The sequence below is a fragment of the Rhamphochromis longiceps genome, linkage group LG15, assembly GCF_057381845.1.
Source record: "Rhamphochromis longiceps isolate RC_006_pf linkage group LG15, R_longiceps_female_GT1.1, whole genome shotgun sequence".
Lineage (NCBI taxonomy): Eukaryota > Metazoa > Chordata > Actinopteri > Cichliformes > Cichlidae > Rhamphochromis > Rhamphochromis longiceps.
The window spans coordinates 9,919,635-9,945,597 of NC_140571.1; the positions used below are offsets into that span (position 1 = coordinate 9,919,635).

Genomic DNA, 25,963 nt, shown 5'->3' on the forward strand with positions numbered 1-25,963 from the left:
GGATGGATGGATGGATGGATAAATACTATTACATATAGTGTTAATATTACATATAAAATTAAAGATGACCCAGTGGTGTGGGGGTTAGCACTGACACCACACAGCAAGCAAGTCCTGGGTTCGAGGACATGTTCTGTGTGGGTTCTCGCAGACTTCTTCCCACAATTCAAACACATGCCTGTCAGGTTGATTCTAAATTAGCTGTACATGTAAATGGTTGTCTATTTCTCTGTTTGCCCGGCAACAGTCTGTTGACCAGTCCAGCTGTGATGGGGTGAAAGGTGGGATAGGATAAGCAGTCAAGAAAATGGATGAATATTAAAAAAAACTGGTGAGTTAAGGTCTTAGAATAAAACATGTTTTTTAGTACAGAAATGACTAACCAACCTACTTAAAAAACCCAGTGAGGACCTGCTGTAGTGACACATGTCATCACAGTTGCATAAGACTGGATAAAGTTTAATTATACCAAAAGTTAGGAAATTAGTGTGCTACAGAAGCCAAAACACACAACCTGTACAACACAGCTTGAATAAACAAGACCTATTATGTTTGTGCTCATCTTTGTTATACACTGAACGTTATGGTGAATGGGGGTACATAAAACATGACTTTAGAATAAGGTGTGCAAGCAGTCCATGTGAGCCAAGGTCCCAGGCAGTTTTTTCTTCTCCTGGATCTACATGATGTCATGTAAAGCAGATCATCCATACCAATCAGAAGAAAGGCCCAGTAGAAGATAAAAGAGGATTATTTTGAATTATGAATCACGCAAAGTTTCTCTAGTAAACTTAAAGAAAAAAGTATGAACCTGGAATTAGGTATGATGGAAGTTTTACTTTTATAAAGTTTATCTCAGCACTTCTTTATCTTTAAAGCAATCCTCACAGTGATGTGTAAAATACAACAAGCAGAACTTTACACTGTTGTAAAGCCTCTGTCTAAGCTCTCATTAATGGGCTGATTGATCCAGATATTGATTGCATTGGATCTATACTAGCACAATATGATTAATACTATGTTTCTATATTTAAGTTGTGTATGCAACCCAATGAATTCTATTAAATTAATATTTTGGGGAAAATAAACAAATATACTTCAAACTGGTATTTATTTGGTGTTGGATCGATACCAACTGCTCTTCTTTACTCACCCTAAATACCACTCTTTTGAGCCAAACAAAGCAGCTCCACTTGGTGGCTACATACGAAAACACTGTTAAGTGAAGTTAAGTACAAGCTGTACGCGGCTGCAGCTGGCATCGTAGGTGGCAGTCTGTAAAGTGAAGACATCAAAGCCAAAGTTAAACTGTACTGCGGATGTTCGTTAATATCCGGGAAGCTCAGCGAAGTTGTTTAAAGCGTTTAAATGTGAAATAATAAAGATTTGTAGATGTAAACTAACATACGTGGCTATGATGGTCCAGCATGCAACGTAAACAGTGAGTCTTATTGTTGAAAGTGGTGGATTTGAGAAACAGTTTGTACCCAGAGGTGAGCAATGTTTGAAAAGACTTTAATGAGGTTGATTTCAACATTACCCAACTTCACGGTGAAAAACAACTTGAAACTCTGTGGGGGTGGGTTTATTTTCTTGATATGTTCACTAGTTTGTAACCGCCCTTTAACGCATCACTCCTCAAGCCCTTCCTCTTTGAACTCTTCGGAGTTTCCAAGTTTTCAACTCTCGAAATTTAATCTGTGTAATTTCCAGGATATCTCAACGACCTCATACGTGACGGGAACATCGTCCAGCAAGCGCAGAGCACTTTCACTGACAATATGTGGCTGCCGTGCGGTTGCACTTCCAAGTACGTCGCTTCTTCTTTCGCTCGTCGGACTCTTGCTTCTTATCTCCATGTTTCGGGTCGAAGTCGGTGCAACGTCGCGGCGTTCATGCCGGAGGCTGCGGGCTTAGAGGGGGTGTCGGGCCGCGCGGCGCTGCGGGAGTTGTCCGTCTCCAACAGTGAGAGCTTCTGGGCCGCTGTGGCGCGCCACAGGCTCTGCTGGAGCACTCCTTTCCACACCGTGCAGGACTGTGACCTAAGCCGAGGCAAGATCAAGTGGTTCGAGGGAGGAAAGCTGAATGTGTCCGGTGAGATTGCGTCCACTTTTAAGTAGAATACAATAAGCATGTGTGCCATCGCACAAAGTTTTCTGTGCTCCCTTTGTGTTGAGAAGCAAAGCCAGGTACTACTGTATGTCATATATCTGCACATACAGTATCCTCATGGCACTGTGCTGATTAGTACACAAGGAGACATCTGTCATCTCTCTGCGTGCTTCCTTCCGGACTCTTGCAGTGAACTGCTTGGACCGCCATGTGCACACCTGTCCTGAGAGGGTGGCTCTGATCTGGGAGAGAGATGAAAGGGGGTCAGAGATGAAGTACACGTACGGGTAAGTAGTTTGGAGTTGGTGTTGCACTGATGGTTCTGGTTCCTGAAGTTCATGAGCATGTGTTTGCAGAGAGTTGCTGGAGATGACCTGTCGACTGGGCAACCTGTTAAGGCGGCATGGTGTGAAGAGGGGGGACTGCGTCACCATCTACATGCCTACCTGCCCGCTGGCCGTGGCGTCCATGTTGGCCTGTGCCCGCATTGGTGCGGCCCACAACGTGGTGTTTGCGGGCTTCAGCGCAGATGCCCTGGCAGAGCGAATCAGGGATGGTGAGATGTTATTATTGAGCTCCTAAAGCTGCCTTAGAGCTGCACTTGTCAACATTTTAATATCACAGCGGAGCAAATGACATCATGTGCTGTGCCAGTGGGCACTACTCATCGACCCAATCTGTAGTTCCCCTCAGCAAGGTCCCCAATATTTTATATTTAATCATTTTTGTGATTTAGTTTTGGTTCTTCATCCATGATTTTGCAACTGTCTTATTAAACGGCTCTAAAAACTAGGAATCAATATGTAACTTATGTCTTTAAGGGGCAGGGCGGGATGTTTGCATTTATAACATTACATCAAATAAGTCACAAAGTTAAAGACACTGAGTGAAGTGATCAATACTGATCATACTGCATACCGAGTGCAGTGGTTAGCTGTGAGACTTTGGGTCCTAGCATCCATACTGTTACCCATGCTGCCCACTGTAGTCCATAGACTCCCCACATAACAGCCGCCTACCAACTGAGCATTCAAAATGCAGCTCACCACTCTACAAAAACTCCCTTTGTCTCAAGGAGCATGGCAAACAGTCCATGGCATTGAAACAGCTCCCCCAGTTCCAAGAAATCTGACTGAGGAATCATTCGAAGAAACCTAGTTCTTAAATCAAGAGGCCCCACAGTGAAGGGAAACAGGTTGCAAAGTGCAATCATAGTTTAAGGCAGCCATAAGGAACTTATTAATTAACTACCAATGTCTCAGTGTAAAACAACCCAGAACACCTGCAAAGGGGCCATGCCTATACCCCAAACATCAGAGCTTTTTGGATACTCCAAAACATCAGACAGGCGATTTTAAACTGTTTGTTTCTTTGTGTTATTTATTCTTTTTTTTTTCAACTTCTTGCAGCTCAGTCCAGCACAGTCATCACGGTGAACCAGGGGGTCAGGGGTGGTAAGGTCACAGAGCTGAAAAAAACCGTGGACACAGCAGTGCAGAGCTGTCCGACAGTAAAGCAGGTTTTTGTTGCAATGAGAACAGACAATCCGGTCACCATGACGGCCAGGGACATTGCCATGGAGGAGGTGAGGGAGCAGAAAGCCAATCAAATCCTTAAAATCCAAATACAAGCTGTAGAGGGCGAATTTGGTATTTTTGAACAAATAACCAAAAGAAGAGAAATCACAGTTACTCATGTGAGTTTCTTTTAAATCTGATCAGTAAACAAAAACAATCAATACTAGCATGCGCATTTTGCATCTTATATTATATTGTTTGCAGTGAGCAAACAAAACATTAGAAATGAGAAATTAAGAAATCTCACACTCATGTTTCATGACGAACAAGGACCTAAAGTGACTCTGGCTGAACAGCTGGAATATGTGTGTCTATGTTAGCTCTTGAAACCAGTTTTCTTAGCTAGCCTCTGCTAAACTAATCAGGAGATTGACTAGTGACTGTCAGGTATAACAACTGTGCACAGGCTCTACTGACCTCCTGGCACAGTGACAGATACAAAATCTAAACACGGGTTGTTGTGTCTTCTTGTGATCTGGCCTTAAAAATATAAATGGTGTTGTAACTGTGTTTATTCACTGCATCGTACAGGAGATGCTAAAGGAAGATGTTGTGTGTGAGCCAGCTGTCATGAACAGCGAGGACGTCCTGTTCCTCCTTTACACATCTGGCAGCACAGGGAAGCCCAAAGGTCTTGTCCACACGCAGGCTGGATACCTTCTGTATGCTGCGCTCACACACAGGGTAAACAATCACTGTTTTCATTATCGGCAAACACAGTGTTTAGCTCCCATTTCCCAACAAAGGCCATAAATGGCAAAAATGTGATGTCTAATTCCGTGTGACTATGTGTGAGAGGAAATCTCAGCCTGGTTTGCAGCACATTAAATGAGGAGGTTCTCTGAAATGTTTTTTGCATGATGGGACAGTTCAAGATTTTTGCTGTGTTCAGAAGGGTCAAATATTAGTATAATATTGAGCCACGTGGTAGTGAATATTCAAAGTATTTTTATGTTTTTGTCTCGTCTAATCCTCTAATTATTCCCTGTCATCACCAGTATGTCTTCAGCTACCACGATGGTGATGTATTTGGCTGTGTGGCGGATATTGGCTGGATAACGGGACACAGTTATGTGGTCTATGGGCCGCTGGCCAACGGGGCAACCACTGTGCTGTTTGAGAGCACTCCTATTTACCCAGACCCAGGTATGAACATGATTACAACAAAATGGAAATTATGATTTGAGGTGTCCAAATACACTATCACAAAATAAAAAGTAAAATGTTTCTTTGATGGAAAGACAATATTGTAAATTTTTGTGTTTAATGATAGTTTAAAACCTGACGAAATGAACTTATGTGAAGAAACAAGTGCTCCTATTTCATGCTATGTATTGTTTTAAAGAGAGATCAGCTGAAGTTGAACTAGAGCTGGGGTGTACCTTTGTGTAATTCCAGATTGCACCACAAGATGGTGCAGCAAACTGCCGTGTGAGGGATTTATGATACCGTGTTTGCGTTTCTTTGCATAACTTTATGACTGTGCAGAGTGAAGGATTATTGATATGCAGTCATATGAAAAACCAGCAGTGTGTAGCTTCCCATGGTTGACACCGTATGCAGGTTGAATGCTGATTGACTGAAAAGTAAGCCAGAACAGGAAGTGATAGCCGAGTGTCTCACATGGTGGGAGAAGTAGCATGAAAAGTGATTGGTTTAACACTCGGCTCTTTGTTGGTTATGGCTTGCTGAAGGACTGATAAAAACACAAACAAGAGTAGTGTGCAGACTGTTTGTGACACTGCCCCCTGGTGACAGTAAACAGCTACAACATGTAGATGACAATCTGCAAAGTTTTCCATTGTTTGAGCCGTTATTGGCACAGAAAAAGGCAAAGCTTCTTCAAGTGATAGGTTTTTAAAAATAAATATAAAAAACAGTTGAAGGGTTCGGTTTTTAGGCTACTGCTTTATCCTAAACCCAAAAGTTAAAAAAATAAATCAACATTTTGTCTTGTTCACAGGAAGATACTGGGACATGGTTGAGAGACTCAAGATCAACCAGTTTTATGGGGCCCCCACAGCAATCCGCCTGCTGCTCAAGTATGGAGATCAGTGGGTGAACAAGTACGACCGCTCCACCCTCAAAACCCTCGGGTCTGGTATGTGAAACAGGACGCTTAGAAAGAATAAGTATTTTTTCACCTGGTTCTCATTTGTGTAGCAATAGACATGAAGCTATGAGGCGGTTATAGACAGAGAGTTGCTGTGTAAAAAGTTTTAAGCCATCTCTAATTTCTTTGTGTTGAAAGAGACTTTCCAGCATTTTTTTTTTCTTGAGCAATAGTTCAAGATTTCTGAAGGTCTTTTAAAGTTTTTCTTTGGATACTGGCTGCTTTTTCACTTATTTTCTGTCCGGGCCTTGTACCTGACAATTTTTCGAGGAAATTTTCTTTTTTGGTTGTTTATTCAAATCTAAAATGCCAACTATAACACACTTTGACAGGCATAAAATACTGTTTTTGCGCCAACAAGATTACTCATAAAGAGCTATTAGCCAATAACTTGCCAAATCTTAGCATGGTGTGTAGTATGTCCTCCTTAAGTAAGTCAAGACGAGGGGAAACACGGAGAAAAGGCTAAAGTTTGCCGAATGACTCAAGAGCTGGACTGAACCGCTCTGCTCCCAAAGAAAGTCTGTCTCTGTGGAAGCAAATTGTAAAGAAATGACAGGTGGCTGAATACTTTTGCACAGTACCGTATGATTTAAGCTATTCTTGTCTGTCTGCAGTGGGCGAGCCGATCAACACCGAAGCATGGGAGTGGTACCACAGAGTGGTCGGGGACGGACGCTGTCCTGTGGTGGACACCTGGTGGCAGACCGGTAACCGAACACACAGAAGTGACAGGTTTATTCACCGCATTTTACAACACTACACTACATTTTACAGTAGCACAAACTCAGCTGGATACTTCAGAAATGTAAATATTAGATTATTGGAAAGAGTAAAGTTACAAAATTCTGTATTTTATTTTATTTTTTAATGCAGCTGTCTGCATAAAACAACCAAAGAGACTAAGGCTGGTTAAAATACCAGTGAGTCAGCTGGACCCTGGTGTCCCAAGTTATTTGCAGTTAATAACTGGTAATTATTAACAATCAGTGGATTGAAGTTATTGTTTCTTGCGTAGCGATGTGATTACAGCACGTTTGAGAGAAACGGCGAGAATCCCAGCCTGTAAAGAGACGTTGATCATACTTCTCAAATGATGTATAGAACAATAAGATACAGATGTGTAGTCTATAGTCTGTCCTACTCTCCTTATATTGCCCTGTATTCTCTAGCTGATCTGTAATAATTCCTTTTTTGTGCTCACATTGAATTTTCATGCTTCACGGTGAGTCTTAGAACATTCCTCATTCCTAATCCTTCCACAATGGAAACTTACTGTAAGGTCATGAACTCCTCCTCAAACACAGCCACGTCTGCAGACACTAAAACAGTCCATCTTAAAGGGGAGAGAAGCTGCCTGAGTCCCTGTAGCAATAACAGTGTTACGTAATGTGTGTGTGAGACAGAGAGAGGGAGAGAGACATTTCTCTTCTCTTAGGAGTTAAAAATCAAACCACGTGTTTTCTTCTCAGACTTAAAGATTATTTCAGGAGCGGTTCAGGAAACCAAAGGAATGAGATTTTTTTTTTTTTTTTTTAAAGAAAAAAAAGAAGAAAATTCAGTGGCTTTAACACTCAAGTCATCCACCACCAAAGCGGGGATAAGGACATTTAGATCTGAAGAGGATGCACTTCTCCTGTGGACTAGTCTGTGGTGCCAAACCAAAATCATGTGATTCCAGCACTGAGTATCCAAACGTAAAAACAGGTTGGACTTTCACAAAATGTTAGGATAAACGTGACGAGTCTCCGTTTCACCAATTTATTCTGCTCACGTCAACAAACACGCTAACTTGTCTGCCTTGTGGCCTTACTTGGAATGCTGAGATAAACCTTTCCCACACAGAGGTCTCACCAGCCCGCCTACGCTCGGTTCTGTAATTCTGGCAGATATCAGAACAAAAGTGCTGCTTTTGTACTGGCTTTTGTACATCCTCCTTGTTTGTGTACACACAGTTAAAACACACTTGCAGTGCTGTGGAAAAAGTATTTGCCCCCTTCCTGATTTTTTTTTTTTTTTTACCTATTTGACACAATTAAGTGCTTCAAATAATTAGACAAATTGTAATATTATACAAATAAAACCATCATAAATACAAAATGCAGTTTTATAAATGATGATTTAATTTATTAAAGGAATAAAACTATCTGACCCTGTATTGAAAAGCAATTGCACCCGGCTTGTTAAATCATGAATTAACTGTGATTAACCTCATTTTTTTGTATTTACCCTCAAGGTAACTTTGTATAATATTAAATTGTTTGATCTAAAAGATGTAAGTGTGACAAATATACAAAAAACAGACAAACAAACGGGAAGCTAGGATGTAGCCAGAACCAGTTTATCAGGCAGGCACTGCTGCTTCATCATATTTATTATATTTTATTATTTATTAAAGCTCCAAACCAAAATGTTCTCATAAGTTTTCTTTTCTACTCTTTCACACAATTGCTTTTTTATCTTTATTTTCTTTTACATAGGGTTATCAGAAGGTAGCAGAAACGTCTACCCCCTTCCTTTTTATTGGTCAGTTGTGGCAGTTAGCTTGTTTCGACAGCAGGATGCACATGTTGTGACTGCAGAATTTATGCAGAAGTTTCCACTGGAAAGAAGAACTTGCAAAATAAACGTGTCCTTCAGCGTTTGATGACTGAAAGATTCCAAAATGCTGCACAAGTGTAGCATTGGATGGGACATAATAACATCATGTTAGAAATCAGCTGATTTTGCTAATAATGTCAGTTATCTCTTCATTAGATTGCGTAATGACCTAATGGTGCAGAGCAGGGTTAATTACCATACAAATGGCAAAAGTCCATAATTAATTGACGATAATTAAACATTAGAGCATCATGAGCTTGAGAATTACAGACACAGATATGACCTAAATACCCTACTTCTGTAAAAAGGATTATGTTGTTATGTTATTTTCATGGTCCAGTGTTTTCAATTAGGGCTAAGTGGCATTATTCATAAATGCCATTTGGTTGATCTGGAAGCAAGTAGCCTGTTTAGAGAGGAAAATGGATTTTGAGCCGTTGCTGGCGTACAGCCTCCATGTAGGATGATCCAGGACTGGAGAGGTGAGAGGACAGAGGATGATGGGAGCTTGAAAAGTAGCTTCAATCAGCGCAAATGAAGGGGAAAAATAGCTTAGTGTATTTAAACTTTCAGACACATGATGCCATCTAATCACTGGAAAAAGAGATAACCTAGTTGTGTCCAAAGTCAGCAAAATTCAAACTGGAAGCCTGGCTTCCTGTCTCCGGTTTTTATACTTAACTGCCTGTGTGCTCGACCTGGACTGTTTTTGTTAATCACATTGTTTCTTGGGACTGTGAAGCAACGACTCTCACAGTTACAGCTGATGTAAACAGGATGCCAGTGGCTAATGCTATTGTCGAATCATCTGTTGTGTCCTATTTTGTAGAAAGTCCCCTCTGTTGCTACCAACACCACCAGGAGGATTACCAGAGGTCCCTGATGTCCACGCAGACCTAATAGCATTTAATTTACTTAGTATGGCTGTAATTCCACAATCTATATCTGTAGCTATGAGAAGGGCTTACAGTAGATTCACAAACTGCGATTTATTGAACTATGACAACATGTATGGGAATGCAGTATATTAGGCAAAAACAGAGTTCGTACAAGTGATATGACCGCCTTTATTCTTCAGTTCTTCAGTTCACAGCCTGAACTCTCTTCGTCAAACTTTCTTCTTGGATGACATTCAAAGCTTTTCTTTAGACGTCGGCTGCCTTTTTTTCTGCTGTCTGTTAAGATGATCCCACACGCCTTCAATAATGTTGAGGTTTCCCTTCCCCAAGAAGGACCTCTTGACATTCAACCTTCCACTTAGCACCTGGATTTTAAAAAATGGTCTATGTCAGGTCTTCCTTTTGAATTTCCTCAATTTTTTTTAAAGAACATAATTCACGTTATGGCAATAAATATCAGGTTTTCAGCTAATAACTCTTTGGGAGTTTAAAAATACTGTTTTGTGTGTGTCAAAGTGTGTTAACTTTGGTATGCTGCTACTAAAAAGTGCCTAAATTGGTTCTTTGTCTGTTGTGTGTAGACACAACACTGGTTCATCCCTTGAGTTAGGTACCTTTTATGCTTGAATGATTCATAGATCAGTGTTAAGTGGCTTAATAAACAAAACAAAATCCTCTGAGCAACATTAAATTGGCAAAAACTGTTTAAATCAATGTGGCTAAGCAGAGAAATACAATGTATACTGAACACATCGCTGGGCCAAGTGCGGATCTTTGGGGAACATCTCTACCAAGTTTCAAATAAAATTTATAATAAAACTAATAATAATTGCCATAGCTAACAGTGGGATGTAATTTATTCCTTTGTACTATTAAATTTACTAAATGTGTCTGTCTGGAAAGCTTATTAAAGATTTTTATATACACTAACCAGTTGGCATGGGGCTGAGTGTGAGGGACAGGGCAGAGTAATCTGAAGGAAAAATGTTGAAATATATTCACACTTTACTCGCTCTGCTCTGTTCTCAGAGACGGGTGGCATCTGCATCGCACCAAGGCCATCAGACCCAGACGCAGAGATTGTCCCAGGAATGGCTATGCGACCCTTTTTTGGCATTAACCCGGTGCTTATGGACACTGAGGTGTGTGTGTGTGTGTGCTGTTCCTGCAAATGTTGGATGGCTGGGAACGACCTGGGAGATGGGGTCAGATTAGGATTATAAAATAGCCACCAGCTGTGTCACTTTTGATACTCCTCCCACTCCCACGATCAGGCCAAGTGTGTGCATGCCAAACTCCCTATTAAAAATCTGTCGCTCTGTTTTGTGCTGATTGAGGTTGCTTTAGCATTTGCAAAGCACAGATTGTGCTGACAGTTGGAGTGATGTCCCTGAGCCAGTCTTTTTTTCCTGCTTCTCATAACCAAAACATAGCAAAAAAAAAAATCACCCAATGAGCTAAATGAGGTTTAATGTAGCGTTTCTGTGTGTCCTAGGAATGTTTTAGAAGTTTTGTAACACTGTTTTTTTCTGGTTAACATTTAGCATTGTTTTTGGATTTCTTCAGGGCGAAGTGCTGACTTCCAACAACACATCCGGAGCCCTGTGTATGGCTCAACCTTGGCCTGGTATGGCCAGAACCATTCATAACAACCACCAGAGATTTATTGACACGTACTTCCAGCCTTATCCTGGTACAGTTTTACGAGTTCAGGAACAGACCGCCTCTGTTTTCTTAATGTCTGTTTTCACAGAAAGAGAAATGTACAGTCTCTAAATCCTTCTGTACTGGTGCACATAATATAGGTTACTTCTTTACTGGTGACGGTGCCTATCGGTCTGAGGAGGGGTACTACCAGATCACCGGCCGCCTTGATGATGTCATTAACGTGAGCGGTCACAGGATAGGGACAGCAGAGATAGAGGACGTAGTGGTAAGGCCAATAACTGATTAACTTGAATGTCTTGCATTTCAAAAGCTCAAAGATACCTGATTAAACAAGGTTCACAGCTCTGAGCTTAAAAAGCAAAAACCACGTCATCTTTAAAGTTGAGTCCTTATTAAGCTCACAATGCATCTTTCTCTGGGAGCCCCAGAGCAATCTTCAATTTCTCTGTAAAACTGACCTGACTTTTATGTTGAGGAGCATCACTGCTAATGGGAGCATGGTCCGGCTACAGCCCACAGCCTAAATAGTAATGCGCTGTAGAGCTCACTTATCAGCTCATCACTTCGCTGATATTACAGATCAATATTAACTATTTGCCCATCTATAAATATTGGCATTTATAACGGTCAGAAAAAGAAAACAAAAGAAGACGCCCTTCAAACATGTTGTTGACATTGCACACTGTGTCCACCAGAGGGCAATCTTCAACTTCTCAGTTGGAAAGCCCCAAAATGCAATAAACAGCCGATTCGAGTGGAGGTGGGCGGAGCCAAAATGAGTAAATAAATTACTACATATTACAAATGTTATAAATCTGTTCAAGTTTACTGTATCTGAAAGAAAAAACATATTGGCTGATGTATCAGATGCACTATATGGTTGTTGTTTAATTTTTTTGTTTTAAAGCAATAGTTTAATGTCTTTCTAGAAGAACCACAAAGTATGAAGATGCTGAATTTATCCTGTTTGTGACTTCTGTAAACAGAATCAGTGTCCTGCAGTGGCTGAATCTGCTGTCGTAGGGTATACACACAGCATCAAAGGACAAGGTAAGAAACTCAGCACAGTTCCTTTCAGTGTAAATCAGTCAGCAATGTGTTTTGCTAAATGTAGCAGATAAATGTGTGATTTTTGCATCGTCAGGTGTCTACGCCTTTGTGGTGCTTAAAAAAGGCATCGATGTACAAGAGGCAGACTTGTCGAGGCAGCTAAACGGCATGGTATCTGAAAAGATCGCCAAGTACGCTTCTCCGGATTTCATCCAGGTAATTTTGTAGTGCTGACTTGAAAATGCTGGCAGTCATGATCTGACTTTATTTAATAACTTCTCATTGTGTTGGTGTTCGTCACAGTTTGCCAAGCGTCTGCCAAAAACCCGCTCGGGTAAGATAATGCGACGGGTGCTGCGTAAAGTTGTGGAGAGCGACTTGGAGGGTTTGGGCGACCTGAGTACTCTGGATGATCCTGCAGCAGTTCAGGAGATCATTCAAGGTCACGAGAAACTCTTGAGTAAAAATCGATCATAAGGTGTTTTCTGAAGGAGAGAAGAGTGCACAAGGCAAGCTTGCATGTTGCACTCCATTTTCATGAACCAGACCTGTGCCTTTGTATGAACACATATTTTTAATAGCCAGATCATTCCGATAGGCTCTTTTAAAATCTGTCTACACTCTCCAGATAAACCAGACCCACAAAACCTTTAAAAAGTTCCCACCTAACCTCCCAGAACTTTTTACAAAATAATGTTATTTCATGAAGCCAGATGAAATTTCAATTTTTGGACTATTTTACAAGTTCTATCCCCTTTTAAGAAAGGGAAACATGGAATTTTCAGGGTTGGAAAAACAAATGTCAATGTCAAATTTGACAATCTAACCCTCTGAATCCTATCCTGGCCACTTGTGGCCACGAACAAGCTGAAAGGGTGGTGATTTTGAACAGATTCAGAGGGCTAAAAACTGCAAACGAATTAATTTTACACAAAAATTCAAACTCTAAATCCAAAATCTTGTTTTTGTTCAGCACAATTTTCTAACCTTGAGCTTCAATGTCACAAGAGGTGGTATAGAGTCAGAGAAAAAAAATTGCACCAAATTATTGTCTATGACACAATAATGGGAAAAAAGCATTGCTTGGTGATAATTCGCTACAGAGAAACTCAAAATGTGCACTTTAGGTAAACTTTAAAGGGTCGTATCACCATATGGGATTAGAGTCTGGCTGAAAGAATTTACTACATATGAGAGGTCTCTTTTTAGCCTACATTTTGATAGGATGATTTTTCTATCAGTGATTCTTAGGGTCAAAACTAATTTTCTATTGTTTCAAATTTCATATATCAGGTAGGAGATGGCATTTTTGAGCCATCACATGCCGGAAGAAATAATGTGAATTAAAAAGCACAAAATGTTGATGTACTTCAAGCTGGGATCATAGTATGAAGGCATAATTTTGTTTGCCTTCATCAAATATACCAATTTTCATGTGAGCAGACATACCGACATTTCTTAGAAGGAATTAAAAAGAATATTGTGTGAAAGTCTGTTTATTACACAGTAATAACGTTTTCCCATTGGAAATGTTGTACACTAAGTTACTGTAAAGTCACATAAATGCATTAAAGATTTACAGAGTTGTTTTTGTTTTTATCTTAAAATGTGAACTTTATGTGGGACCAGAACTTTTTGAGTGGTGTGACACACGAGCCTTCTTCAAACTATTAAAGTACCTCTGTTAACAGAACAAAGTGTGCTGTCTGAGAGCACTGGAATGTTAGCGAGTGACACGGCGAGGACCCTTTACGTTCCTTATTCCCCACACTGATAGACGATGTTGAGTCAATAGTATATAATTTAATACAATGTAATCACAGCCTTACAGTACACCCCACATCTATATACCTTATCTCTTCAGCATGTGTTCGATTATTATCTTTTTCTTAAAAATATTTAGATTAAAAGCACCGTCTCCACTGAAGACCAGGTCAGTCTAGAAGCTGCCATTTTTGGGGATAACAGATGGCGTACACAAAAGCAACAGAACCAAGAAGTGATTGGGTGAAATTCCAGTTTTTTTTTTAGTCCACACACTAAAAATCAAAAGTTAATAGTGGATTAGTTTGATTGATTTGGTTCTAGGAAGAATTTTCACATTCTTCTAAAGACACTGTGTAAACATAAACACTGGTTAAAGCATTTCAAATAGATGGCCACAGTCACATTGCTTCATCTTTGAGACTGAGGTTTCCGCTAGTTCCTTTTAAGTTTGTTAACTCCCATTGGCCTTCTCCACACAGCTTCAGCTGGACATCATGGTACTGGAAAAACAAAGTTTCACATAATGTAGTAACAGTTGGACAGATCTGAGAACAAGGTAAGAGAAGGCAGGTGAAACTAAGCCACAAGAATGTATTGCTGATCAACTTTACTCTTTTTGGAGATGTGGAAGAGTCATACAAAGCAACCCACTTACTGGGATTTGGCTCAACAACAGTGACTAAAGCAAAAGATGTGTCCAAGAACAGCAAAAGTTTTGAGTGTGCAGGCTGTAATTTCCACCAGTTATCCTAACTGGAGTCAGGATGTTTGGCCTACCTTCTCCAGGCTGCTGCGATGTCCCAGACTGACCAAAGTCATGCCCAGCTGTTTGCAAGTTCGGTACAGCTGTGCTTCCGCCTCCTCGGTCAAAGCACTAGTGGCTTCATCTAAAACTAAAGTTCAAACACCAGAAAATTGCAGACTAGAACACATCAGTCCGGTAAACACAGCAAACAGCCTCAGCTCACTTGAACCACACACTCAGCACGACTAAAAACTTCATCAGTGCATGCATGTTTTCTTATGAGATGCTCTAGCGAGTATCCAGAGGAGCATACTTGCATATTTGGGCTGCAGGTAGAAGAGTCGTGCAAAGGAGAGACGCTGCATTTCACCTGGAGACAGAACATCATACCTGCAGAGAACAAAAACAAGCTTGAGGAAGTATTACACAGTTTTACTTCTTTAATTGTTTCTTACCAGTTCCAATCCACTTTCTCATCCAGCCCGCCCGTCCGTTTCAGCAGACTGGACTGCACACACATCAAGGTTTTATTTAGCATGAGTGAAAATGAAAAGTAATTTCATGAAATAACATGCATTGGAGATGAAAGCAGAATTTATCTCACCACTCCGGCTAGTTCCAAGAATTGTATAATTCTGTCATCATCCACCGACCCTGAAAACATGACATGTAATTCTGGTTTTTCTTGAATTCTCTACAGCACTGCCATTTAGTATCAACGATCCTCAGTAAGATAAATACGCGCGCGCACACGTACACACAATATATTTGTAAAAAATAAAAATATGTTGATTCTTGATTTGGTCGAACAGTTCATTGCTAAAGAGGTTAATTTACAATAGAAGATCCTGAGGTACTTAAAGAGGGCTCTTTAGAGAGGCTGAGCTTTCTTCTTAACAACTTAAGAACTTGTAGAATTAAAGTGTAGTGGAAATTCATGTGCTCAGAAACATGGAAACTGTTGTCAAAGAGCACAGACAAACTGTCCTGTGTAATCAGTCAAAAAAAACAAAAAAGAACTGCAGGGAACGCATTGATGGGAACTGCACCCTAACTGAAAAGAAGTCTCTGCAGCAGATAGTGAGGACAGCAGAGAGGATCATTGGAGGCCCTCTCACATCCATCTCACATCCATCTCTATGACAGACCCATCATCCGACGTGCGAACAGCATAGTGAAGGACACTTTCCACCCCTCACATGCACTGTTCTCCCTCCTTCCATCTGGCAGACGGTTTCGCAGCATTAAAACCGTAACGACCAGACACTGCAAGAGCTTCTTCCCCCAAGCAGTCAGAGCCCTCAACTCACTACCATAAAAGGACTGATATAAACATACACCTCTACAAACACCTTATAATACTCATCAAAAGACTCAAAAACAAAAACTTCCACAAATCCACTACAAACTGGACCTGGGAACAATATGCTTACTTGAACACTCAGTCACATAGTTCTGAACACACATCTAAATTATAATATATTTGCACATTTTGCACGTCTTTGTCATGCCTCGTCAATAATATCCTAACGATAACTTGAAACTGGTATTCAATACCTACTGCACATTCCACTTTGTATTGTCTCTGTCCTGTCTTTGTTTATCGTGCAGTTAATATTGTATAGTTACCATTATAGTATTGTATAGTTAGTAATTAGTACCTTTTTAGCCCTAATTTTATCAAATCCTAGCATGTTATTTATTTGTAATTCCTAGTTTTATATCTCTTGGAGATATATCTTTTATATATTTATAAATGGACCATGGGGGGTTTACGGTGAAACAGCATTTCGGTACACTGTATACAGTGTATACTACTGTACTGACAATAAAGCTGTTGAATCTTGAATCTTGATGATTTCAGCAAGACAAAGCTGAAGCAAAAGGAACTGAGTGCAGTGCTGTCCTGCCTGCCACCGACAGCATTTGTAGCAAAGATTACAACAAAGGAAAGGCCCAAACCGCTGAGCAGCTGAGACACTAAGTGGCACAGGGACAATGAGTCCTGCCACATTCAAAACTGCAGCAACCGTTCTCCCCAGTTTTGACACACTTAAAGGTGTTGTTTTAAAAGAAAGGCAGATGTAACACAGTGATGAGCTTGTCTCTGTCCCAACAAAATACACCACACACACAGATTAACTAATAGAGTAGTTTTCCTCTGGCTAATTAGCTGTTGATCACATTTAATACAATACCTGATGCAGGGTAAATATCCTTCAGTGGGTAGATCACCTGTTGGAAACAAGTGTTTCAGTAAATTCAGTAATTAAAGTTTTTCTTTTTTCTTTTTTAGATATAAACATATCAGCGCTTTATATAAAAGAAGAAATTTGTAGAAAAACAGCACAATAAGAAGAGACCTGCTCACGCAGAGTGCCATCGGTCAGGTAGGGTTTCTGTGGCAGGAAGAGCGTTCCTCTGGGCCCAAAGCACGTGGTCATCTGGACAAAGCCTGAGGGAAAATGAAGGACAGACAGCTGAATGAATGTATTTGTGCTTTACAGTTTCTATTTGATGGCTTTACACTGCCTTCTCATATCTCTCCCAATCAAAATAAATAAATAAACAAAAACAAGCTAGTAAATTTATTTACCCCCATATCGTGGCTTTTTAAAAACATAAAATTTAACGTAATGGAACCTTTGTTGTTGCTATTGTTCCTCAAGTCAGTGAAGTGCAGTACTGATGAGTTGTCAACAATACATGACAACATCCGTGTAAAACTATGATCTGTTTTTCATGTTCATACTTGCCATATACAAATCTCTTTAAATAACTCAGACTCAGTTTCTTTGTTATTTATGTATTTTTCCCGTCATTCTTAGTCCCCCCCCCCCCATGTTATGCATTGTTATTATTGCCCTTTTTTGTGCCGTCTTCGCTTCTCCCGATTTGCTAAAGAGTTAATACAATAATAAAAAAAGATCAAATTAGGCCAAACAGTCTCAGTTCTTCTGCTCTCACCGCTGTGTGCTTCCCAGAGACGGTTGAGGACCCGCAGCAGTGAAGTCTTGCCGGTGCCCGTGTTCCCCACCACCAACAGATGAGTTCCCTGGCTGATTTTCAGATTCAGGTCCTCCACCAGCAGCTCGTCGGAGAAAGGGGATTTGTATGAAAGATGGTCCACGATGAAGGCCGTGTCCACTGGGCCTGCGTGGATGTTGAAGTCACTGTGTGGAGAGGTGGTGATGTGTGATGTAGTTGAGGCTCAGAGGTTTTGGTATAAACATGAATTTTTACCATCTTTTCCCGTTTCCATTTCTGTATGTTTAATGTAATCTAATAAATTCTCCTCACATGCAGCCTGCTTCTCAAATCATCACACTGTGCTTCTTTTTTTAACGCAGCAGAGAATAATGTGCCCACACAAACCTGTCAAAGTCGTAGCTTTCTCCTGATGCTGGGTCGTAGTCGCACTGCTTGCGTAGGATGTCATCCATCACCTCCCTCAGCTCCCCAATCCTGACCGCAACACACACACACACACACGCACACACACACACGGTTATGCAAAGGTGGACGGTATACACAAATCCTGCTGTCATCATTTGTCCTCAAAGAGGTGAATTTAAATATGCAGCCTGATACCTGTGGGTGTATCCAGCCACATCTGACAGAGTAGTTGACAGGTCTATTAACTGCGTGAAACCATTTATCAAGTAGATGCACACAAAGGCGTTCTGAATGTGAACAAGGAGAGGGAATAAGAAGCAGAGAGTCAATAAGAGACTAGGTTTGTTTGTTTTTTCAAAAGGTCTGCATGCACAACAAAACATTCAGAAGTCAAATCTGTGTGCAGCGCAAGAGATGGCGTTTACGTTTTTTGAGGGGATAAAAAGGATTTTGGTGCCACCTAGTGGGTAAACTACTCTACTAACAAACATGATGGATTTCCTCTTTCAGCCCCACTGTAAGGAAAGCATTAGGACAGTGTGCACTCATGCAAGACAGCAGTTTTGGATTTTATCTTCTAATTTAGTATTGATGTCATCAGGTTAAAAATATGCACAGATACTCAGAACTATCTGGCTCCCACATATTGAAGTAGCCACTTTTAGACGTGCAGACATGGTCAAAACATCTTGCTGAAGTTTTAGCTAAGCATCAGAATGAGGAAGAAGGTGGATTTGAACATGGGATGGTTCTAGGTACCAGACTGGTTTGTGTGAGGATTTTACAAACTGTTGCCTCTGCTGAGATTATCCTCAGACAAACATCTCTAGGCTTTACAGAGAATGATAAAAAAAATAAAAATAAAAAAAACAGAGAGAAAATATCCCATGAGCAGCAGCTCTCTGGGTGAAAATGCATTTAAATGTCAGAGGTCAGAGGAGGGTCCTTCCTCTTTGAGTCCCTTAGTACCAACTAAGCATCATTTAAGCATCACAGCTTGCATACCATCTCCATACCTATATGATCACAGTTTACCCATCTTCCAATGAAACTTGTTCCAGCGAGATAATTCACCACGTCACAAAGAACAAATCATCTCAATCTGGTTTCTTGAACATGAAATCTTGTACTCAAATGGCCTCTGCATTCACCAGATCACAACCCAATAGAGCACCTTTGGTATTTGGTGAAACAGGAAATCCATATCATAGATGTGAAATTGACAAATCTGCAGCGACTGTGTGATGTTATCATTTTAATATGGACAAAGATCTGTGAGGAATTTTCCAACACCTTGTTGAATCTTGCTGAAACTTGTTGAAAAAATGAAGGCAGCACTGAAGAAAAAAGGGTGTCTAACCTAGTACCAGAAAGGTGTACCTAATAAGGTGGCTGGTACTTTTACATTTATTGAGGTATTAGGTTATCATGCAACATAATACAAATGGCTCAAACTGCTGCCTAACCAGGATGTACACAGTTCCTTTTTTTAATCGTTTATATAGCTCTGTTTTAAGTTCTATTTTGACATAAATAAAAAGAGATATTTAAATAAGAAAAGACATAAAACATGTCTACCTTGCTGATGAGAGCACTAAGTTCACCAGGAGTGAGGCTATCGTAAACACCACTAAAAATGGGAATGGCGATTATAATGTAGCTCAGGAATCCTCCAAGGTAGTCAAATGTGTTCACTCCAACTGTGAAAGGAGACATTACAGGCTTAGAGGTTGAGTGTACAAAGTAGTGTTATATAAGCATGATAACAGTAAGGTATAGAACTTTCTTACTATAAAGCCAGAGCTCTTTGTTTATGAGCCTCTTTTGAGTATACAACAGAGCCTGCAGTCTGCGGTCCGTCCTCATGTGCTCCACTTTACCAGCTCTGCAAGTAGAGACAGGCGGATTTTTTTTTTTTTCCATTTCGTTCTCTGGTTTCATTCGATTTCTGAATAAGCTCCATCAATACATCTTATCAATACAGGAAGATAAACTCAAACTGTCTGGCAACAATAACAGCCACCTTTGCAGCATCAGTAATGTTGTGGTTGTGTCTCACCTGTAAAAAGCTGCAGACTCTGCATTGACACGGATTTGCATGTGCTTGAATCTAGACATGAAAAAAACATGTGTGATAAAAATGTGCATCAATTGCAATTTAAAAGAGATCCATCTCGCTCATTTCCAGATCCTTACTAGACTACCCACAACAGTATATTTGCATGATTCACAGTTCAAAGCAATGTGGATGAACAGCCTCTCAGTTCATCCACTGTAGGAACAGCCGCACGTTTCACATGTCATGTAATGCTTCCTTCTGCACAAAATAGACCTACAGAGCACAACCTACTCCAATCAGAGGTGGAGGAGCAGATGATACAGAGCTATAAAGAATATGAAAATATAACAAATAGCATCACTTTTACAATAGAAAAGCACACAGATCAGTTTCCCTCAATAATCCACCAATCTCACTTCATAGTATACCCCTCAGGAGGCTTCTGTTGTCTACTCTCACTGATTTCATAAAGATCTGAATCTGACTGTTTAGAGCAGTGTGAAACCTGAGCTGGTGGCTTACAGAGATCATGTGTACCCTGAACTCATTATTTGAGGATTTCTCCATGATTAATATAATCATTGCATGCTGTTGTGACAGTATACACATGACAGGAAATAAAGAAAACCATAAAAGATCCACTTTAACAGAAACCAGTTGATCTGTTCCTCTCTGAACACAAAGGGAGGCTGTTTCAGCTTGTGATAGATTCTTCTTTTAAAAAAAACAAGCTGATGCATATCCTGTGTTACACAGAAGTAGGGCTGGGTATCGTCACTGATTTCTAGAATCGATTCAATTCCGATTCACAAGGCCCCGAATCGATTCGATCCACGATTCGATTTAATTCGATTCGATTTAAATCTGGGAAATTTTGACAGTCAGAAATATTATAATTCAGATCAGTACATTTACATATTTTTGTATCAATAAAAAGGAAGCTGACACACGCAAGACTTTATCACAGGTGTGAGCATCACAGCAGAGGCCTTTGTGTCAAAGTAGCTGAGGATAAAACACAGAAAAACATGAAGGTGATTTTCCTGGCCTGGGATTTTATAAAAATATTCTGCAGTACATCAAAAACGAAAGAAAACCATTAATCAACATATGAACATCACCTCTGAAGTTACAGCGGTTTTATTACAGACACAGCGTTTTGCATTTTGAATAATTTTAAAAAGTTTAAATTTGTTCAGTATTGAACAGCAGAAATGAGGTTTTCTTTTCGGAAGAATGTAAAAGGGAAAAAACAGCGGCCGACAGCCTGTAAACAACAGTAGACTTGTGCGTAACAAGCAAGCGAATAATGAAGAAAGGGAAACTGTTCTTGAAGTACAGAGAGAGAGCTGTGCATCGCAGTGGAAGCAAAACAGTAAAAGTCTGAGTGAATTCATGACGATGTTTATGTGAAGCGTTTGGATCTTCTTTTGCTGCTGGTTCGGTCAATATTGTTTGGAGAGAGATCAAACTAACAGCTTTAGAATCAGCGCATAAAGGGCGTGCACACAAAGCGCGGACCCGCCGACAGATCAGAGTCAGCGAGCTGTCGGCTTTCAGCCCCGACTGTGAGAAAAGCGACATCTAACTGATTCTGATCCGCGGGTCCCGCTGTGTGTTTAAGTCTTTGTGCAGAATCCGTGTTCCTGCTCTCATTTACTGTCTTAACTGTTTGGTGGTTCTTGAAATTTTGTGAGATTTCACCTGAGATTCTGGCATTTTGGGCAAAATAAATTTATATTAAAAAATCGATTCAGGATTTTAATGAATCGATTTTACGTTATCCAAGCCAGAATCGATTTTAATCGATGAATCGATTATAAGAACCCACCCCTACACAGAAGGCATTGCGCCAAAGCCTACAGATATTTCCTTTTAACAGAACCCAAGTGTCTTTGACAACAAATACAGGAAGGATTTGTTTCAAACAAAGCTGGCAGAATACCCAAAGACTCTGTTAGAGGTTAAATCAATCTGCTGTTAGCACAAATTTACAAACTTATAAAGGCTGAACCTACCTGAAGTCTCCCTCCAGTTTCTCTTGCTCAAAGAGAGTTGACACAATCGGCCCCATGAGGATTTTATTGGCAATAGTCCCGATTACAAAGTAACCAAAGATACTCACAGGACCAATCCAGCCAGTGCTGCAAAGCAAAACAACTTTAGGAGCCCGTTACATCAAAATACATCAACAACACAACACTTAAAGTGCACGCAGTGATATTCAAAGAGTCATTTTGCTGCTTTTACAGCTCACATTTAACCTTTTTCCTCTCTGGAGGCCAGCATATCGAGTCCAGGCTGTACATGTTATATAAATGCAACCAGCGCCATTTTCAAAGGTCACCACCTATGGCACGAATACAACAAAGACCACCTGGTATTACTACAACTACGGCTGATGTAGAATTTGTTGAGCCCAGGATTTTTTAGAAAGGGTTAAAGGGGTCTGTTATTTTTACAAGGCTGTTATCTTCTCTCTAACTGACAGTTTTTGATAAAGTGGAAGCAAACAGAGTCATTTTTTCCAAATCTTACTGCAGTCTGATGATAAGGACAAGAAGGTTTATTGTATGTCAGAATATGCTTCCCATCCATAGTAGAGGTTGTTCTTTTGCCCTCACTGTTTTGCAGCCTGTTACTAAATTTAAGGTTGTTCTTTTTTTCCAGCTGGAAATGTCAAACAGAGCTTAGGGGTTAACAAGAAGCCCCAATTTAGCCTGAATTTTAATAAGGTCAAAGTTGCAGCAGACCTTTTGTAGAGCACATGTAATGCTTTAAATTACATATAACAGGTATTTATTCTTCTAACTTTCTAATTCCATCCCTTGTTTTATGTACTCTGGGCCTCTCTAAAGGACAGATATTCAGAAACGTGGCTGTAAAACTGTGGCACCCCGACATAGCTGAATGATCTCTACCACAGTGTGTGATGGGGTTGATCATACAGCACAACGTGCTCACCTGTGAAAGCAGTGGTAGGTGTAGTAAGTCAGGGTGAATGGTGAGATGATCAGGCGACTCGCCATGCTGCTCATCTGCTTACACAACCTCTCTGCATCCTGACTGATCCGCTGGTCTCTGCCCACAACAACGCAATTAGACAATGACAGCAAAACATTTTCATGCATAACAATACACCAACCAGGAAATGCATTCATGCTTACGGGTTGTCTATGTCCTCTCTGAGCACGTTGAGCGTGTAGTAGACTCTTCCCTGGAAGTAGGCCGAATGGAGGCTCTCTGTTAGCGTCTTCCTCCAGCTGACATACATCTGATTGCAAATGTACTGGTCAATACTTTTCAACTGCATGGGAGGGGAACAACAAAGAAGGGGAGAGAGAAAAAGTAACAATAAGTGACAATAACTTAAATAAAGATGTTATAGATCAGGAAAGACCTGCCACAGAAGTTCCTTTAAAAAGCAACATGCTTAAATAAGCTGACTAAAGTTAGTTTCTTAGGTTCAAAATCCAAGCAAACACAATCAAGACCAAATGCATGCGGCTATAAAATGGTCATGTCAGGTTGTCCTGACCTTATAAAGTTGCTACTGTTACAGCATCAATCCAAAGGTGTGATGCCATGCAGTAAAACATAAGAAACTATTTATCAAACTTTTGACTTAGGTATTTGAAATGCGCATCTGAATGTAACAGATAATGTACACTACTAAACAGGTTCTGATAAATAAAGTAAATGCAGTTGCAGAGACTTAGTGTTAATCTTATAAAAACTGTATATTTCACAAACCAAACCTGCACGACTCGCGTTAATTAATTCGATCCCAAGAGGAGAAACAAATCCCTTTAGGCTTGCTTCAGGAAGTGCATCCGGCATAAAAACGGCGCCAAATCAAACACAGAGCTACCACTGCGGTGACCCCTTGCGAATAGGGGAGCAGCTAAAAGCAGCTATTTCTGTTTCCTTAAATCCTTAAATCTACGTATTTCATTTAAGCGTTTAAAAGGGAAAATGCAGTTTGACATACTTCTGATACAGTGCGTGAAACTGATATGCTGCACACAGAGTTTACACCTATTGTTAATTTCCAGCCCTTGTCAAGCTAAAATCACAATACACTATAAATACAAAACTACCATAAATACACATATTAGTAAAATATACAGTAGTAAAAGAAAGATGCAGAAAATTAACATTATTTCCAAATGTATGAACAGCAATTAAATTATCATATAAATGATTTAAATGACTACACCTATACCAATCAATATGAGATGGGTTTCTACTATAGCTTTAATTTGACCAGGTATGTGTCTCAATAAAATTTAAAATAAATTTTTTTCAGGGGCGACTCGCCCAAGAAAGCATAAACAGAAATACTGGACACGCGTGAGACAGCGTGTCTGTAGGGTGTTAATCTTATTTGCTTTGCAGGATAAATGCTACTGTGTTAGTATGTTGACTTCTGTCGTTCCTCTGCTACTTTAACTTACTGTGGAGTTGAATAAAATGAGCACCATGGCAGTGCCCACCAGACTCCTGAAGCCTGAGTAATTTTTGTCTGCCAGCACATTGTAGAAGTGGCTGGGGAGGACTCCCACCTGGTAAATGATCAGCTGCTCTGATGACAGAAAAACACGTGTTAGCACATTGTATCATGAGGAAGGAGTCAGTTCAAACAGTGACTCATAAAAGAGCAAAATGATTAGCTAAAGGTCATCAAGAAAGAGACAAAGCCTCCTGTGGTCAGGGCTCATTTGACTGCAGTCAATGCAAGCTTTCTGATGCTATCAGAAGTTCCTCAAAGTTAGACCACAGTCTAAGTTTACAGTTTCCTCCTCTTTTTGTTCTATTACACTCCTCCAGCTGTTACCTGCCAGAGTAACGCCCAGCAGCGTCCCAAACATCAGGACACTCTGACTGGTCCATGATGGGAACAAGACCTTCTGGATGCTGCAGAACCTCTGCACAAACCTCCAGTCTAACTGTGGCCTGATTTGTGTGAACAGACAGAGAAAGAGTGGAAATTACAAGCTATTTTGAATGACCTTCACTCCTCATTCCCCAGCACCACCTTAAAACCCAAAGAGTGAGTGCAGAAAAGGTTCCTACCTGTCCCTGCCTCGGAGATTTGTCTTTTCCAAACGAGGCATGTGCGCGGGCGGCAGATGACTTGCTTATGTACACAAAACTTCACATAAGTTGTTCGTGTGTCATAAAAGCCGATCCAGCCGGCAGGTCAAGGTAAACTAAGATTAGCAACAGGAAAACTTTTAACTGTTAGCGAAGAAAGTTGGAAACAAAATTCAACGAAAAATCTCTAAAATAACTACTTCACTTACTGCTGTCACGGCTACATTAGTTAACCAACACGTCATATAACCTTAATGTAATAAATCCTGCTATCCTGCTGCTCCACTGTGAACCACAGGAGTAGAGGAAAAAAATGTTTTGGACGGTAACTGTCAAACTACGGACTTCCGGGTTATCAGGTGACCAGCAGTTTTCAAAATAAAAGCTCAAATAGCTTTTAGGCGGAATTTTTAAAAAATTGAAAGCGATTCTACACGAGTGCACGTGCACTATATAATTAGTCTATTTATTTTTTATTTTAAAAAGTATCAAGCGCCAATTTGACATGTTCAAAACATTTATTCCTGGAAAAAAGCAAAAAATACTTCACAGGGACACCTAGGTGGGAATAAAGCCTAATCACACTCCATCCTGCTTTAAGTTTTTTAGATTCACTTTTTGCTGAAAAAGAGGTAATGTACAATTAAAAGATAATGTACAATCATATATAAATGCTTTTCCACTACCATCTCAGGTGAATGGAAAAAAAAAAAAAAAATGAAAATAAAGAAAAATAAAGAAAATAAAAAGATGTAGCTGCAAGTCAGTCTTTAAAATAATTTAACTATATAAACATAGAAGCAACTTAAAAATTCTAATGTTTCTGGAATAATATTTAATTATGAAATAACTGTAATATGGCACAAAAACAAATTGCTT

General features: G+C 40.1%; 2 protein-coding genes across 5 annotated transcripts; one reads left to right on the top strand and one right to left on the bottom strand.

Moving 5' to 3' along the window:
- The first annotated feature begins 1,607 nt into the window (after nt 1-1,607).
- LOC146652111 (acetyl-coenzyme A synthetase 2-like, mitochondrial) lies at nt 1,608-13,645 on the top strand. Of its 2 annotated transcripts, none has more exons than XM_085381606.1 (14): nt 1,608-2,094; nt 2,303-2,399; nt 2,469-2,668; nt 3,522-3,808; nt 4,221-4,373; nt 4,688-4,835; nt 5,653-5,790; nt 6,420-6,512; nt 10,332-10,444; nt 10,869-10,995; nt 11,108-11,235; nt 11,957-12,020; nt 12,115-12,236; nt 12,324-13,645. In XM_085381606.1, exons 1-14 carry the CDS (start codon nt 1,782-1,784, stop codon nt 12,495-12,497), a joined length of 2,157 nt encoding a protein of 718 aa, XP_085237732.1. In that variant the 5' UTR covers nt 1,608-1,781; the 3' UTR covers nt 12,498-13,645. The 2 variants fall into 2 exon arrangements, with proteins under 2 accessions (XP_085237732.1, XP_085237733.1); XM_085381607.1 differs by having other exon boundaries at nt 1,611-2,094; nt 3,522-3,697.
- Nucleotides 13,646-13,778: 133 nt separating this feature from the next.
- On the bottom strand, nt 13,779-25,424 carry abcd4 (ATP-binding cassette, sub-family D (ALD), member 4). 3 transcript variants are annotated; one of them, XM_085381608.1, is made up of 20 exons: nt 25,294-25,424; nt 25,064-25,200; nt 24,825-24,943; nt 24,445-24,572; nt 23,155-23,294; nt 22,952-23,068; nt 22,006-22,131; nt 19,988-20,038; nt 19,719-19,813; nt 19,507-19,628; nt 18,124-18,215; nt 17,908-17,997; nt 17,500-17,705; nt 16,896-16,987; nt 16,731-16,767; nt 15,137-15,186; nt 14,988-15,040; nt 14,846-14,922; nt 14,565-14,680; nt 13,779-14,287 (listed from the first exon to the last, which is right to left on the bottom strand). In XM_085381608.1, exons 2-20 carry the CDS (start codon nt 25,102-25,104, stop codon nt 14,186-14,188), a joined length of 1,854 nt encoding a protein of 617 aa, XP_085237734.1. In that variant the 5' UTR covers nt 25,105-25,200; nt 25,294-25,424; the 3' UTR covers nt 13,779-14,185. The 3 variants fall into 3 exon arrangements, with proteins under 3 accessions (XP_085237734.1, XP_085237736.1, XP_085237735.1); XM_085381610.1 differs by lacking the exon at nt 24,825-24,943 and having other exon boundaries at nt 25,064-25,419; XM_085381609.1 differs by lacking the exon at nt 13,779-14,287 and having other exon boundaries at nt 14,586-14,680; nt 14,850-14,922; nt 25,064-25,419.
- Nucleotides 25,425-25,963: the final 539 nt, after the last annotated feature.